Source organism: Palaemon carinicauda, chromosome 42, assembly GCF_036898095.1.
Source record: "Palaemon carinicauda isolate YSFRI2023 chromosome 42, ASM3689809v2, whole genome shotgun sequence".
In the NCBI taxonomy this organism is placed as follows: Eukaryota; Metazoa; Arthropoda; class Malacostraca; order Decapoda; family Palaemonidae; genus Palaemon; species Palaemon carinicauda.
This window is the reverse complement of record NC_090766.1, coordinates 25676447-25693043: the sequence shown is the minus strand read 5'-3', so window position 1 is coordinate 25693043 and position 16597 is coordinate 25676447. Positions and strand designations below refer to the sequence as shown.

The following is a 16597-nucleotide window of genomic DNA, read 5'->3' as shown; positions in this document are numbered from 1 at the left end:
TCATTAACCAAAATGTTACAGAAACAATGACTATCCTAAACTAACATGTCTAAAACCAAATACGTACTTTACAGCAGTATGTTCAAAATTATTTTCAACTTACCAAAGTTTAACTAAAATATAAGGTTATGACAAATGAAAGACCTTCACATTTGTATTACTTTTAGATGGTGAATAGAAATATATGTACCTCATTCACTTGTTACAAAAGACTACTGTATTATAAAATTAGTGTGTGCTAGGTAAGACGTTGATGACAAAGAATTCCTAATGGAGAGCTCGAACTAGCTTAGATGAGTTAACCTACGATCTCGGGATTAATACTATTTAGGTTAACATAGAAGACAGAAAACACAGTCTCTCACCATATTTCCCCTTGCCTTTGTCAATATTTATTTATACTGTATGGCCTGTTCTTTTGTTGCAGTTTTCTTTTTCACCTATCTTATGGTAAATTTCTAACTGGGTGAATAACATTGCAGTCACATTAACAGCTAAACCTATCTATCTCAATAAAGACCTCCAGTAATTATGCATTAATTTATGAGAGATTATAAAGATAATGTAAAGTAACTCACCACACCCAGAATTTTCAATAGTTTGCACAAGGGATTACAAAGAGGTAACCAAAAATTACATATATAAACTGTTATGACTAAGAAGAAAATGTTAGGATAAACATAACCTACTTCAGACAAATAAAAGTGAAATGGCTTACTGAAAAGTTTCCAAAAAATAAATTGAGAAGATGGCTATATCCAACAAATTTTGTCCATGTAGTTCTTTTATTTATGGGTTTAAAATGGCATAGTTGTGAAACTAATTTTATGAAAGGAATCCTAATGTTTAGATGGTCTCAGCAAAAAAATATTCCAATCTTTTTTCAAGATTCCATGAAAATGGTAAAAATGTAACAACTTCATTACAAAGGACAATAAAAACTGAATTCACAATGAAGCTGTGCAGTTCCAAAGAATTTTTATCAGTTTCACATATCATGAAACCTATTTGAGGGTACAGTTAAAATCCATACATGGGGGCATCAATAACCACAAAAGAATCTGCTTTTTCAAAATAACACCTTATCATTGGCTAGAATATTTCCATAATAAAGAGATAAAAAACAAGTACTGCTATTGAAGTACACTGTATCAAGTTACTACAACCAAACTTAAAAATCTGACAGTGAATTTCATCCCACTATTATGATGATATATGGTCATTGGATTAAGTCCATCCTTACTAGTGGTTAATTCTAAGGCCTTGATGGAAATATAGAGTAACCTTATGAAGATAAGCAGAGGTTCCAAAACGAAGAAAATAGTGATTAGCAGAAGCCCTGATGATGGAATTGATAATATTACTATCTTATAAAAATGAAGACCTTGAACAGCAAAAGAGGTAAACATTTCATAAACTATGCAATAAATATTTTGCCGGTTTCAGCAGGAGACTAGGTCATAAGAAAAGAAATAATCAAATCACCACTAGTTATAACAAAAGGGAATCAACTAAAGTAAAAGCAATTATAAAAACTCAGCCAAGATGGACAAGAGGTAAATAGTGTTCTTATACAATAAACTAAAAGGGAATGAGTAAGATGGGAGGCAAAAATTATGACCCACTTACAAGATATAGAACATCCAATTTGAAGGCTAGAAAAAATACTGGATGAGGCTTCAAGTTAGTAATTATGGCATATCACAAATTTTTCCAATAATTTGTTTTTTTCCTAGCTATACAAACCTGAGTCCATTAGGTAGGGAATATGTTTTCAGTGCGAGCTGGACAGCCGTTGAACCATTTTAACAAGCAGTTAAGCAACAGGTGGGAGCAAGGCAAGGAGCCCTATCCTAACGTGTCTAAGTCTCTTCACTTATGACCTTTCGTCTCAGGACTGAGAGGGGTGAATGAGGGAAGTATAACCTAAAGAGCTAAGGTTTTGCAAAAAATATAAATTACTTTTGTAAAAATTTATTTGTTTCTACACACAATACAAACTGTTGTTCTTTAGGTAGGGAGACTCACTGCTTGGTGGGTCAGAATTCCCCCTAGAACCTAACTAGTTGATTATTTTTCTTCTCTGGCAATGTTAATCTACCTTGTCCCAGACAATGAAAGCTTACCCAAGGGGAGAAACCACAACACTGTCACAGGGAGTGGTAGTCACACTTGCAGGGGAGCAGAAGCCCCAGATTCCGAGGCACAGGGGTCCAGGTAAAGCATAAGGGCAGGGAGAGAGGGCCCATGGGTGGCCAGGTCAGGGGAGATGCACGGGACTTTCCAGCCTCCACGTTGCCGGTACATATTCTTTTTGGCCCTGGTGCCCCGAAGAAAGGGGGAACCACTAAAGACATCACAAGATACACTGATAATAAGAACCCACTTATCATGCCCTTCATCACTGGCATCATTGAGGGAGACATTGGCACTTGAGAGCTGGAAGCCTACCTGTGAGACCTAAGAATCACACGTCAACATTAGCTGAACTGTAGAAGCACCCCCAACTTCCAATTGGGCGTGTTGAACATTAGCGGAATCCCTTGCACCACGAGCACCTGAAAGCCAGCTGATGTACATCTGAGGGCTCCCTGTTCCTAATGCCCTTCAAGGGATTGAGCCTGGGGTATAATACAGTAGCAGGAACGTCAATGGCAGACACACCCAATGAGCAGAGCAGAAGGAAGAAGCAATGCTCTCTTCCCCCTCCTCAAAGCATAAGCCTAACTTGGTAAAGGAAGCCACAACCTACCCTCACTACACGTGGATAGGTGTGAACAATCATGCCCCTAGCAAAAGCACAAAGAGTGTGTGGATCAACAGCCAATTCAACAGAAAATCAGATGTCAAGTCTATCCTCCCATGATCAATTGTCTTGTTTCACATTAAAAACACCAACAGCCAGCAATCACTTCCTGAACAAAATGGAAAATGAAAAATTTGATTAAGCGAGCATTTGTACATCTGTACATGATTGCGGCTGAAAACACAAGTGAAGATATTTTGATAGGTAAGGGGGCAGGGCTCCTTGTCCTTGCACCCACCTGTTGCTTAACTGTTCGTTAAAATTATTCAACGGCCGTCCAGCTCACTATGAAAACATATTCCCTGCCTAAAGGATGATGATTTGCAAAGGAACAAATAAATATTTATATCTTCAGTGTCTAAGGAAAGTGTAAGAGTAGACTTGGATCATGAAACCTGAAATAGAACATATATAAAATGGGAACCAATGTAGTGGCTTGAAATCCATATCTTGAGTACAGTATCTCAAACAATTATGCTTACAAGGCAAGGGGAATGGAACTGGTTGGGCCTATAAGCATCCAGGAGACAACAGAAAGGCCCACATATAAAAAATAGAAAAAAAAAATAAAACATGTGAGAATAGGCACTTATAAAAGGTGTGACATTTGTGTGGACTGAACAAATCAAACACAGCTTTGTGAGCCACCATTTCTATGAAGTTTAGATTACAAAGAGGAGCTGCAATACCCTTAAATTATTTATTATGAAGCTAGATGATACAAGAAGAAAGTGCAAAAAGTACAGTATGAGTGATGCGGATAGCTAATACTAACAGTTTGCACATGATAAAAATCAGAAACATAAAGCATTGCCATGACAATACAGTTCAATGTTTTTACCTGTAAGATTAATCATCAATTTTGTGTTTCCTTTCACTTTACCACTATCCTCCAGTTCTTAAGTAAAGAAATTCTATATCTCATCAGCCTATGAATAAAAATGATTTGAAACTACAGTAAGGGTTTGTTGAATAAAAAAAAAAAAAGAAAAAAAAACTATAGTAAAATCGGTTTGTGCTACTTTTAAGTAAATATAGATTTTACTCATTAACATGAAAATTATACCTAAAAGCTAACATCTTAATGACAAGGAAAGAGATACTAGTTGATTTACACTAGTTGACCAATGGGTTGTGTGAATGTCACTCTGACACACTTTCCTCATAACTTAGTCAAGTTTGTCAAATGATTTGCTAGCAACTCAAGATCTAGATATAAATGCTCTTTTTTTTCTGGAAGCTGAATGATTGAATATAGAAATTAGAATTATGTCTACTTTGGAGGTCATTCATTTGTATTTTCAGAACTAAACTATAATTATTGTCATATGAAACTCCAGTATTTTGTAATTTCCTTTTTTTAAAAACAAAAAGACTGTACTGTACAGTATATAACTTTGTTAATCCATCACACAAAGTATCTATTTTCTCTACTTATGAAAAATATTAATTTAATATACCTATAAAGTATAATTCTTTCATCAATATGTTTCTTTTTTTCCATTTTAAAGGATAGCACTTTTTGAGTTATCAATGAAAGGCATAAATATTTAACAAGAACTGAAAATGTTTCCAGTAACATATAATCCCTACAAATCAGCTGCCATATGCTTTGTTTTGGAGTACTGCAATACTGAAGTTAGATGTGTCATGCACTGTCGTATATAGCTGTTCCCATTTGCAGACTGGAAAATAAAGAAAAACCTGAGTGATCCACTTATAATTCAGATTAAACTTTTGTTTATGAAAAAGTATTTGAAATAATAGCACAAGCACAAAATCATAAAAAAAATTGGAGTTTAGATTTCCAGGAAAAATGACAGATTCGGAGATAATTTGTATTTTTCCATAACTAATAAAACCTGGAGTTATTTATGTGGATATTCTTTCAGCGGCAGCTGGAGGTAGCCATTAGACTTTAACTGTGAGGTGGCAACCTTGCCAAACCGTTTAGCGGGTAGGCAGGGTGGCACCCAGCTGCCTCTATATATACTTTCACAGCGGTGATAGACGTCACTTTTTATTGCAGGTAGGACTTCTGAGGGACAGGTGATGGCAGGGCAATTTATATAAATACTGTCACTCCAGGTTTGTATTAGTTAGGGAAAAATAAAAATTATTTCCGAATTTGTCAATTGTTCCTATACTAACAAACCTTCTGTTACTTATGTGGATGACTCACTCTTAGGTGGGTGGAAGTCCTAGATCTGGCATGGACATTGACCAGGTTTTACCTAGTACAGTAAATGACTGTGGTCTAGGGAAAACTTTGACATCTCACTGAAATATACAAAGTGAGTATACTCATGGCCTGTGCAATTTAGTAAAATAGAGGTTGTTATTTGTATGAATGTCTGAATGTAAATAGGAAGAACAACAAGACATATCCCATTGCTCCCTCGCCGAAAGAAATGGGGACGTAGACAGTATAAAGGGATTTTGACGAAGGAAAAATCTATTTCTGAGCGAGGAACCTGTGTCGCCCAGTGAAATGCTCCTTATAGCACCATTTCTAAGGCATAAATACTGCTAAATATACCAGAGAAAAAAGATGCATGGAATGCCAGGAATAAACCAGCTCGCTCATTCTAATGAGTGTCGGTATAGTAACTGGGGCGTGTAAGAACCCAGACCATAGGTCCCTCACCAGTTAGACCTCTCCTTCAACATCCCCCAGAACTACGAGGTGCCGATCTACACCCAACTGTTGCCTTCTACTACAACTATCCTCCCCTCACCCCTACCCCTCCACTCGCTCCCTCCCTCATTCCTCCTTTACACCAGTGAAGGTTCAGAAACGAAAGCCAGACATTCTTCTCATTCATCCCAGTCTTAACCTGGGTAACCAATGCCCTCAATCAACTGCTACTTTTCCATCAAGAAGCTTGAGGTATCTTAAACCACTTGTTGAGCAGCCACCACAGGACTGATAGTAAACGTATCGAGTCTCCTGTGGGTCACGTCTTTGAGGTAATGGGCTGTAAATGTGGTTTGTCTTTTCCACACACTCGCTTGGAGAACCAGCAACAAGGAAAAGTTGAGTTTAAACGCCAGGGAAGTACTGATTCTCCTGACGTCATGGGCTCTAGGTCAATGAGCCTGAGGAGGATCCGGAGCCAAGGCTCTTTCAATCACTTGGCGAATCCAGGAGGAAACTGTTCTTTGTGATCCTCCTCTTTACTCTCCATGAGCTAATAAACAGAGATGTTAGCCTGGGCTGTGTTGCTGCAGTGCGTTTAAGATACAGTAGTACAGTACCTCAAACTCCTCACTGGGCAAAGTAACAACTGATCTTGGTCGTTGGATCTATGGTCCAGCACCCCCGGATTTTGATCTTAGCAATATACTCAGGGACGAAGCTGAGCGTCACTTCCCCTGTCCTCTTGAATGGGCGATGACATATAGGAGGCCATGAAGTTCACCGACTCTCTTTGCCGAGGCTAAAGCGAGCGGGAAAGCCATCTTCAAAGTGAGATTTCAGTCAGCTGTATGGCGTAATGTTTCGTAGGAAGGTCCTTTTAGGGACCTCAAGACACGAACCACGTTCCAAGGAGGAAGCCTGATCTCTGACTGGGGGCCAGTGATCTCATAACTCCATATGAGTAAAGAAAGCTCCAACTAAGAGGAAATGTCAACTCCTTTCAGCTTGAAGGCAAGGCTTAAGGCTGAGCGATAACCTTTCACCACCGATACTGAAAGAACTTTTCCTCCCGAAGGTATACAAGAAACTCTGCCATTACTGGAATCGTGCCATTGAGTGGAGATATACAGTATTCCTTCCAAGACATCAACCACAGAAGACTCTCCATTTAGCCCGGTAGGCCAGGGCTGAGGATCTACGCAAGTGTCCAGATATTCGTTCCGCAACCTGTCGTGAAAAGCCCTTCTGAGAGAGGAGATGCTGGATAGTCTCCACGCATGAAGTCGAAGCGACTGCACGGTCTTGTGGAAGATGTTCGCGTGTGGCATTTTGAGTATATCTGGTTGTGGAGGGAGTTCTTTCGGTAGATCTATGAGAAGTTGCAGGAGGTCCGGGAACCACTCTGCGTGATGCCATAGCGGAGCTATAAGGGCCATCATTTGATCTTTGAACAATCTTGTTTTGTTGGGCAGTCTTCTCATCAAACAAAACGGGAGAAAGGCGTACACGTCGATGTTGTCCCACCATTGTTGGAATGCATCTTCCCATAGAGCCTAATTGTCCGAGACTGGAGAACAGTACAGCGAAAGCTTGCTGTTCAGAGGTGTTGCAAACATGGCTACAGTCGGGGAACCCCACAAAGTCAGGACTTTGTTGGCTATCTGACAATTCAAAGACCCTTCGGAGCCTACTATCCGAGTCGCTCTGCTCAGATTGTCCGCGAGCACATTCCTCTTGCCGGGAATGAAGCGAGATGATAGAGCCAGCGATTGTTCTTCTGACCATCTGAGGATCTTTACTGCAAGATGGCATAGAGGCTGTGAAAAGGTACCGCCCTGTTTTTTTATGTAAGCCACTACTGTGGCGTTGTCGCTCATCAACACCACAGAGTGACCTGCCAGCAACTGTTGGAACTGTTGAAGAGCCAGGTAGGCTGCTCTCATCTCTATAGAAGATTTATGTGCGGGTACCTTTCTGATTCTGACCAAAGGCCGGAGATCGTATGGTGCAGCAGGTGAGCCCCACCCTTTTTTTGATGCATCTGTGAAGAGCATCAAATCCGGAGGGGGAACGAGAAGATTCTGACCTCGTCGAAGGTTTTCGTCTACCATCCACCAGCTCAAATCTGTCACCTGATCCTGAGTTATGGGGACTTGAGTGTCCGGTGGGTTGGAATGTTGGTTCCACACAGACTTTAGCTGCCACTGCAGGGATCTTATCCTGAGGCGCCTGTTTGGAACAAGACGGATGAAAGGTTAGGTAGCCTAACAGATTTAACCACCGAGAGGCCAGAAGAACTTCTTTCCTGAGGAAGGGAGCAGCCCCTTCCTTCAGCCTGTGTACTCTTTCAACTGATGGGAAGACTTTCTCTAGGACTGTGTCTATGATCATTCCGAGGTATACCAGTCTCTGTGAAGGTTGCAGTGATGACTTTTTGTGATTTATCAGGACTCCCAGATCCTGACAAAACTCGAGAAGCATATCTCGGTGATGAAGAAAGGTCGTTTCCGAGTCTCCTAGGACCAGCCAGTCATCCAGATATCTGAGAAGATGGATGCCATTCCTGTAAGTGCAAGATGACTAGGGCGAACACTGGTAAAACCTGAAGGACTGTCGCAAGACCGAAGCATAGAACCTTAAACTGGTATGTCTTTCCTTTGTGAATGAACCTTAGATACTTCCTTGAAGACCGATGTATTGGGATCTGGAAGTCCTTCAGATCCAGTGTGCACATGAAGTCCCTTGGACGTACCGCTTGGATGACCGTGTCTGCTCTCTTCATTCTGAACAGAGTCTGTTGGACAAACTTGTTCAGAGGGGAGAGATAGATGACTAGTCTCCAGCCTCCAGTCATCTTTTTCACCAAAAAAATCTGACTGTAAAAACCTGGAGACCTGTCCTCTACCTCTTGGAGAGCACCCTTCTGCAGCATGGTCTAGATTTTGGCCCTAAGGGCCAGCTCCTTTGCAGATCCCCTCGCATAGAAGCCTAGATGCACTTGATCCCGAGTCAGTGGAGGGAGAGATTGAATGAACGGGACACGATACCCTAGGGCGATTACATCGACCGTCCAGGGATCTGCTCTGTGAAGCTGCCCCCTCTGCCAGCACTGCTGTAGGCATCCTCCCACAGGTGGTAGGTGATGAGGAATGCCATTCCTACTGGGAGGGGCACCTCCCTTTCCTCCCTTCTTTCCTCTGAAGGACTTGGACCCTTTTTGTCCCTTGGACTGAAAGGGCCGCTTAGACACCTTAGAATGTCCCAAGGACCTAGAAGTTGGCTGGTTAGAGGAAGGTGCTTGTTGAGGCCGAGAAGACTGGGAAGGTCTACCATAGGACTGAGATGTCATGGCCCTATGGAGGAGAGAATCCTTGGACAATTTCCTTCATTGCTCAGCAGCCCCCTCTATCTCTTCCAGAACAAAGAGAGAAGAACCCTCGAGAGTGGAATTCCCCAACTGAGAGACCTCAACTTTCAGCAACTGCTTATGGAACCGACCTATGATGGTATCCCTCCTCCTCTCGAGTATGGCGTTCGCCCACAGGCTGACAACATGGTGCTACAGAAACTCAAGAGTCCGGGTACCTAACATTAGGAAGGACTCAAACGTCTTCCTGGCCGACTCCTTCGACAGATTGTGGGAATGAACCATGAAGCCTTGGGATCTCAACCATAGATCCAGCCACAAAGCAGCCTGCATGGCATACTTCGCACCTCTCTCTATGGTTAGGAGCTCAACTGCTGACAGTGAAGCCTCCAGAGAGGAGAGGGTTTGAGTGGGAACTCCCTTCGTTAGGGACTCTGCCGAAGGGTCGAGGGTCATGGTGGATTGTGGTTCCCCTTCAATCTCGTAGTACTGTACTTCCTTTGTAACACAAAAGGAAGTGGCAGAGACCGAGAGGAGGAACCTGGCCTCCAGGAACTAGAAATTCCAGCTATTTGGGAGATAGCTTTCCTCTTGGCAGCTGATAAACCTTTGGACCAGGACAAAGCCGCAACCTGGGAGACTTCTGGGTCTTGAATATTTCGAGAACCATATCCTTCCCTTACTGGATGGTGGGACCAGGAGTGGACAGCCTGTTAATGGCCCTCATACAGGTGAGGACCTGCCAAAATGTATGTTCCGATTCCTTTCTCTCCTGTTCAGAATGATAGTTCGGACTGGCTGCCTTTAGAAGATTCTCATCCTCCGAGATTAAGGGGTCGTCCACCTCCAGCCTCACGTCCAGAGGCTGGGGTAGGTCAGAGTCGTCAACTGAAACCGTGGATGGGCCCACCACTGGGGACCGCATCTGTGCCTCAGCCTCCCTAGCCTCCCTTGCCGCAGCATTCTTCGGTTTCGTCTTGGAGTCCGATTCCCTACACACGAGGCGATCCTCCAGTCTTAGGAGGGGGAACCTGCGAGGCCTTTGAGGACTTAAACTAAGCCTTAGCAGTAGGAGCTGGAGGCTCCTCCTCTGGAAGAGTAAAAGAAACCGGACGCTGATCCGGGGGCACTACCTCAATATCTTGAGGGTTTAAGGGATGGATCTCGATCTCCATGGGCGAGTCTATGTCCCTACTCATTCTAGGATGGATGATGTCAGCGTGAGGTGGAGTTACGCCTCTCATCCGTCTCCTCTGCTTCCTCATAATTGTTACGATCCTCGTGGGGATCGAACCAGGTTCTTTTGAATTGATTAATGAAATTAGGATTTCTCGACCACTACACACATTGAAACAACAGGAAATATAGAAAGAAAACTCGCAAAAGAAAACAATTTTATTTACAACTAGTCAAAGGTCAATGTTTCTTGATTGAGTACTTAGGAAGCACTGAACTAAACAAAGAAAATTATCTGATTAAACTACACTCCAGCAAATAGGGGAACAGTCAAGATAGTAGACAAATAATACAAAAAGAAAATAATACTCTTCACAGCAGCTCTCGACGGTTGACAGGAACGTAGATATTTCAGGTGTGGGCGTTTCGCGATTGGTAATGACGGTAGGGGTCAACTCGTTCTGACATCTTGGACAAGGCTGGTCACGTCTGCATTCTGGTCCTTACGTTCTCTCTTCCCTGTGCTTGTTCTCCCTCGTTCTCTCTCTCGTCCTCTCTCTCTCTCTCTCGTTCTACTTTTTGTACTCTCGTTTTATCCGTCGTACTCTCTGCTTCTCTCGTTCTCGTTGAAGTTTATATACCCCTGTATGGGAGGGGTTAACTATGGAAAATTCCATATAAAGAAATTTTCTCCTTTCTTCATCCTTATTGGTTCTCCTTAAAACCACGCCTCTTTGATAACTTCTTCACGAAGGCTGTGCTGGTGTAATCATGATCCATATGGCGCTATAATTAAAGCGAGACGCGTTTACCTTCCGTTAATGTATATTCTTCGGCAACAACACTGCTCTCCTTGTCCTATGGGTCCTCGGATTGCTACGAACAGACGATCGTTATGCCCAAGGTCTGCTGAACTAGGCACATCTAATAAATATCTTGATCTCCATCTCTCTCTCTTTCTCAAGAGTAGAAAATTCACGTGTTTTAACATTCTTTTCTATATTATTCTATCTACCCATGACAATAATGACTTCCTTTACCTTCACTGGCGTGAAAGGCAAGTTCACCATATAAGAGTCAGCGGGGTCTTGGCCTTCAGCACGCGATCGGGGGGAGGTGATCTGCAAGCTTTACCTGCCGTCGATCTCCTTCTTGGATCCTGAATCCCACTGACGAGCTCGACGAGGATTCCAGAGGTATTTTAGGGGTAGCCCTGACTGGAACAATCAGGGGTTGTGGCGGAGGAGGTGCCAACTTCAAAGCCTTCAGGATATTGGACATGAAGGTCGATGCCAAAGGAGGAAGCTCTGAATCCCTAGATACACCCTGGAGGTCCCTAGAAGAGAGTCTCGGGTGAAACCCTAGAGGGATTACCAGACAATGTAGAAGATAACCTCTGAGGCGGAGGAACACGTTCCTTCGGACATGGAGGAAGGTCCAGACGAATAGCCACATTTGCAAACCTATTAGGAGGCTCTTTGAACTCGTCTGGGAAGGGTGTTGGTCTTCCGCTGGAGGTGGAAGACTCAGAATGGCGAGAGGGTGTTGTATCCGCACTTGCTAGCGATATTGACACATCTGCTCGCGAAATTCGCCGGTTTGCCCGTGAAATCGCAAGATTAACGTGCAAAATCGCGAACTTCACGCGTCAACTTACACGTTTCATGGGCAGAAGTGCTTGCAACAGGAGCAGTAGGAGCCACAGAGGAGCACCTATGTCCAACAAAGTCGGCAGAGAAGGCCTCCGAGTAGGGACTACTCTAAAAGGAGACCGCGCCACAGCGTGACGCGTCTCCAAGCGTGGCGTACATCCGGGTCAGCGGAAGCTGAATTACTATTTAAAAGGACAAGGGTTTATAATTGTGTGGGAACAAATATTGATTCAAATTTAAACTATTGTACAGTATTTACTTTATACAAATTGAAGAACATGTAATATAAAAAAATTATGTTTTTATGGTGAAAATATACCCATTCCTTCGACAGCAAACAGGATACATTAACTTACTTGTAAATAAATGTTAGTAATGGTGTTATTGATTTGTGGATCAGCTGCAGAAGTTCCTGAAGTAATAATACCACAAACATTATCAGCTATATTTTCTATGCCACCACACATGACACAGCTGAGCCTGTGGAAACAAAAAACAGTCATAGTACAGTAATGATATCAAATGATTTCTAAGAAATTTGCGTAATCCGACAAAGTTCAACCTGGGATCTTTTATGCTAGTCACTACTTCATTCTAAAAATCACAGTTAATATTGCTACAAATTTAAGACAGGCAGAGTGCATCACATTCTAATTATATAAAGATATCTTTTTATAAGAAAAGGAAGTTTTTGAATAACATCTTGAGAAATTTTTGATAATATCCTGAACACTTACTCATGAACTCTGAAGGTATTTTGGTATATAAATATGTACATGTTCTGTAAAAAAAATCCATGACTGTGTTGTATTTATAATTATCCTCCATTTACAGTGTTAAATGGCCCTATGATATGAATCTTTGGAAATCATTTTACTCTGAACCAACTTGTTAAGACACAACTCACTCTTTGAACTGGAGAGCAACATTAACAGGATCTGTTCCTGGGGTGATAAGAGCCAATTCAGCTCCTTTGTGAATAACGGCAGCAAGCTGTGAAACAAGAGCAGCCAAAGCCATAAACAATTCTTGCTCAGCTTTTGGTCCATCAACAACACCAGCTTCCTTAATTAAAGACACAGTTTCTTCAAGAGATTTCCAAGCCTAGAAGAGAAGTATAATTAATGAACAACATAGTGAATGATGAAAACTTGAGCAATGTAACAAAATTTAAAAGTAATTTGTATTTTTCCTTGCTATAGAAACCTGAATCCCTTAAAATGGAATATCTTCAGCGCAAGCTGGAATGGACATTGAATTCAAGTGAGAGAGAGAGAGAGAGTAGCCCCTCCCCTCTTATCAAAGCCTCTTTACTTTTGACATTTGGCCCAGGACTGATAAGGGTGGTTGAGGTAGAAGTTTATCTTTAAAAGATTCGGCTTTGCATCGCTTGTAAAAATACCAATTACTTTTTTAAAAATTTTATTTGTTACTACACATACAAACCTTTCATTGTTTACAATAGGGAAACTCACTTATTAGTTGGTAGGAGGTCCTGCCCAGAGCCAAACTTATGCTTATCTCTCTGGTCCTATCCATCATAGAGATCGGTAGGCTGATAAGGTCTGGCCTCTATTTGGCAAGTACCTGTTATGAGGTCAATGAAAGAATGCACATCCCCAAAAGAAGAGATGCAGCCATGAAAGAAATGCCTTATGTGTGATGACCAATAGGTTTGGTATTCACTCCATGATTCTCATTTTCCTTAATGGAGGATAACATTAAATACTTTTGATAGATCTATTCTAATAAGAATGGCGCGTATAAGTGTAGCTTATCTCCATCAATGTCTGAACCAGCATATAGCGGTATGACCTTTTCCTCCCCAAGAAGTAGAAGACCTATTCATTCTACCTTTCATCCAGACTGGATGTACTGTTTCAGACAGAAATGTCTGTAATGCCTTTCTGAGCTTGCTGATGGGATCGTCTGATGGAAAGACTTAAAATGTTGCCATGACTATCAGCCAGCATGCCCAGATACTTCAACCTCTGTGTGGGTTTGAAATTTGACTTCTCCTTCTTCGTATTTATCACAAGTTTTTATAGCTCTTGCCACATACTCCCTGGGGACTGAACTAGGATTATATGCACATAAGCCTAAGCTATATACTGTAGCTTCTTTGGCATCCTCTTGGCCATTGCCAAGGATGACACCAAGAAGACATAGTCTTTTTTCTCTTTCTAAAAGCATAAGCCTTCCATTGAACTGGAGGCCGCAATCTCCACTTGGCACCTGGGAATGCCTGCGAACAGTTGTGCCCCCTACAAGATATGCAAAGTGTGGATATACAGTAGGTCTTGCCATAAACTAGTTACAGCATCCAATTTCCCCCACCCCCATTTACAAAACTCATTCATATCCAGATGAATCCAACTATCAACCATTTACATCTGAAAGAAAAAGATCAATGCCTTTGGTACGATCTCAACAGTAATGCTGGATTCACACATTCACGATTTTGCTCCCGAAGACAGGAGAATTGGTAGTTGGCAACCTATAACGATTATCGAAGGTGTAATGGCCGAATATCGAAGGGGTTTTTTTGTCACGTCAGCGAGGTTGGTACGAATATCGGGAAGTGGGGCGAGCCTCATGGCGCGGGGCCACATGGCCCGAACTGGGCCGACCATTTAGCGCCACGCTAAATGGTTGGGGCAACTGCCATTTGTCGAAATTTTTAACGAACTTCGGCATGCATTTTCTGATCATCGTAACGTGTCTTCAATCATCCAAACGTGTCTTCGATCATCCAAACGTGTCTTCTATCATCCAAACGTGTCTTTGATCATCCAAACGTGTCTTCTATCATCCAAACGTGTCTTTGATCATCCAAACGTGTCTTCTATCATCCAAACGTGTCTTCTATCATCCAAACGTGTCTTCTATCATCCAAACGTGTCTTCAATCATCCAAACGTGTCTTCTATCATCCAAACGTGTCTTCGATCATCGAAGAGCATTTAGATCATCATAATCTAGAATACGATGATCAAAATGTGTGCACGAACTTCGGTGAAAAAAAATAACCTCGGTTGCAACCTTCCGATGATTGTTGAACAGCTGCCGAAAATCGAATCGCTTCTTACGACGATCATACAACTTCCCGAACATCGTTAAAGGGGGCATGGCCTAATTTCCCTAGCACACAACCGATCATCGTAAACCTTTACAATCATCGAAACATAATCATAATACTGATTCGACAGTCGTAATATAGTCGTAGCGTGGTCCCCGATGATTCCAGATTTTCGGCCTGTGACTTCGATCTGGGCCCTCCAATCGCACATAATCGTGGAAAAATGATATTTTAATTATAAAATAAATTTTTTAATATACTTACCCGGTGAATATATAATAGCTGCTGCTATAGCGGCTCGACAGAAAACACACACAAAAACTCGCGAGTGATCGCTATGACGGTTGCGGGTGTGCCCACCAGCGCCAACTATCGGCCAGATACCGAATATACATGTAAACAGACCCAATTTTTCTCATCCCGCTGGGTCTCTATCGGGGAGGAAGGGGGGGCCTTTAATTTATATATTCACTGGGTAAGTATATTCAAAAATTTATTTTATAATTAAAATATCATTTTTAAATATTTAACTTAGCCGGTGAATATATAATGGCTGATTCACACCCATGGTGGTGGGTAGAGACCAGAGTTAATTAAGTTTACAGCGTATATGCTTAGAGTTTTTGACAGTTATATCATAACAAAACCCAAATATATAAAGGTACCTGGTAAGGAAGTTGACTTAGACGATTACTCTGCCTTATTAGTCTGTCTTCCTCACGAAGCCCAGCGATCCTCTTAGGATGCTGAAAGACTCCCAGGAGCTGAAGTATTAAGGGCTGCAACCCATACAACAGGACCTCATCAAACCCCTAATCTGGGCGCTCTCAAGAAATGACTTTGACCACCCGCCAAATCAACCAGGATGCGAAAGGCTTCTTAGCCTTCCGTACAACCCAAAAAACAATATTAAAAAACATTTCAAGAGACAGATTAAAAAGGATATTGGAATTAGGGTAATGTAGTGGTAGAACCCTCACCCACTACTGCACTCGCTGCAACGAATGGACCCAGTGTGTAGCAGTCCTCGTAAAGAGTCTGGACATCTTTTAAGTAAAATGACGCGAACACTGACTTGCTTCTCCAAAAAGTCGCGTCCATAATACTTTGCAGAGATTTATTTTGCTTGAAGGCCACGGAGGTTGCTATAGCTCTAACTTCGTGCGTCTTAACCTTAAGCAAACATAGGTCTTTCTCATTCAAGTGAGAATGAGCTTCTCGTATTAAAAAATCTGATAAAATATGACAAAGCATTCTTTGACATAGGCAATGATGGTTTCTTAACTGAGCACCATAATGCCTCAGGTTTACCTCGTAATGACTTAGTACGAGCTAAATAGAACTTAAGAGCTATAACAGGACATAATTCTCTTTCCAGTTCGTTGCCTACGATCTCTGATAAGCAAGGAATATCAAAAGATTTAGGCCAAGGACGAGAAGGCAGTTCATTTTTGGCCAGGAAACCAAGTTGAAGTGAACAAGTGGCTTTTTCTGTAGAAAAAACCGATGTTCTTACTGAAGGCATGAAGTTCACTGACCCTTTTAGCCGAAGCCAAGCACACTAGGAAAAGTGTCTTGAGGGTGAGATCCTTCAGGGAGGCTGAATGTAATGGCTCAAACCTGTCTGACATGAGGAACCTTATGACCACGTCTAAGTTCCATCCAGGAGTTGCAAAACGACGTTCCTTAGAGGTCTCGAAAGACTTAAGGAGATCTTGGAGATCTTTATTGTTGGAAAGATCTAAGCCTCTATGTCGAAAGACCGAAGCCAACATGCTCCTGTAGCCCTTAATCATGGGAGCTGAAAGGGAGCGAACCTTTCTCAGATGTAAGAGAAAATCTGCGATTTGGGCTACAGAGGTACTGGACGAGGACAC

General features: G+C 42.0%; 1 protein-coding gene across 2 annotated transcripts in view; it reads right to left on the bottom strand.

Annotated features, from left to right (window-relative positions):
• Positions 1 to 3444: 3444 nt before the first annotated feature.
• LOC137632991 (protein FAM114A2) overlaps positions 3445 to 16597 on the bottom strand; it is a 71935-nt gene continuing 58782 nt past the window's right edge. For both annotated transcript variants that reach the window (XM_068365146.1, XM_068365147.1), the window contains 3 exons: positions 12550 to 12746; positions 11999 to 12122; positions 3445 to 4491 (listed from right to left, as the gene is read on the bottom strand). In XM_068365146.1, the coding sequence (XP_068221247.1) occupies positions 4396 to 4491; positions 11999 to 12122; positions 12550 to 12746 (417 nt within the window). In that variant the 3' untranslated portion in view covers positions 3445 to 4395. The remainder of the gene's footprint in view (positions 4492 to 11998; positions 12123 to 12549; positions 12747 to 16597) is intronic.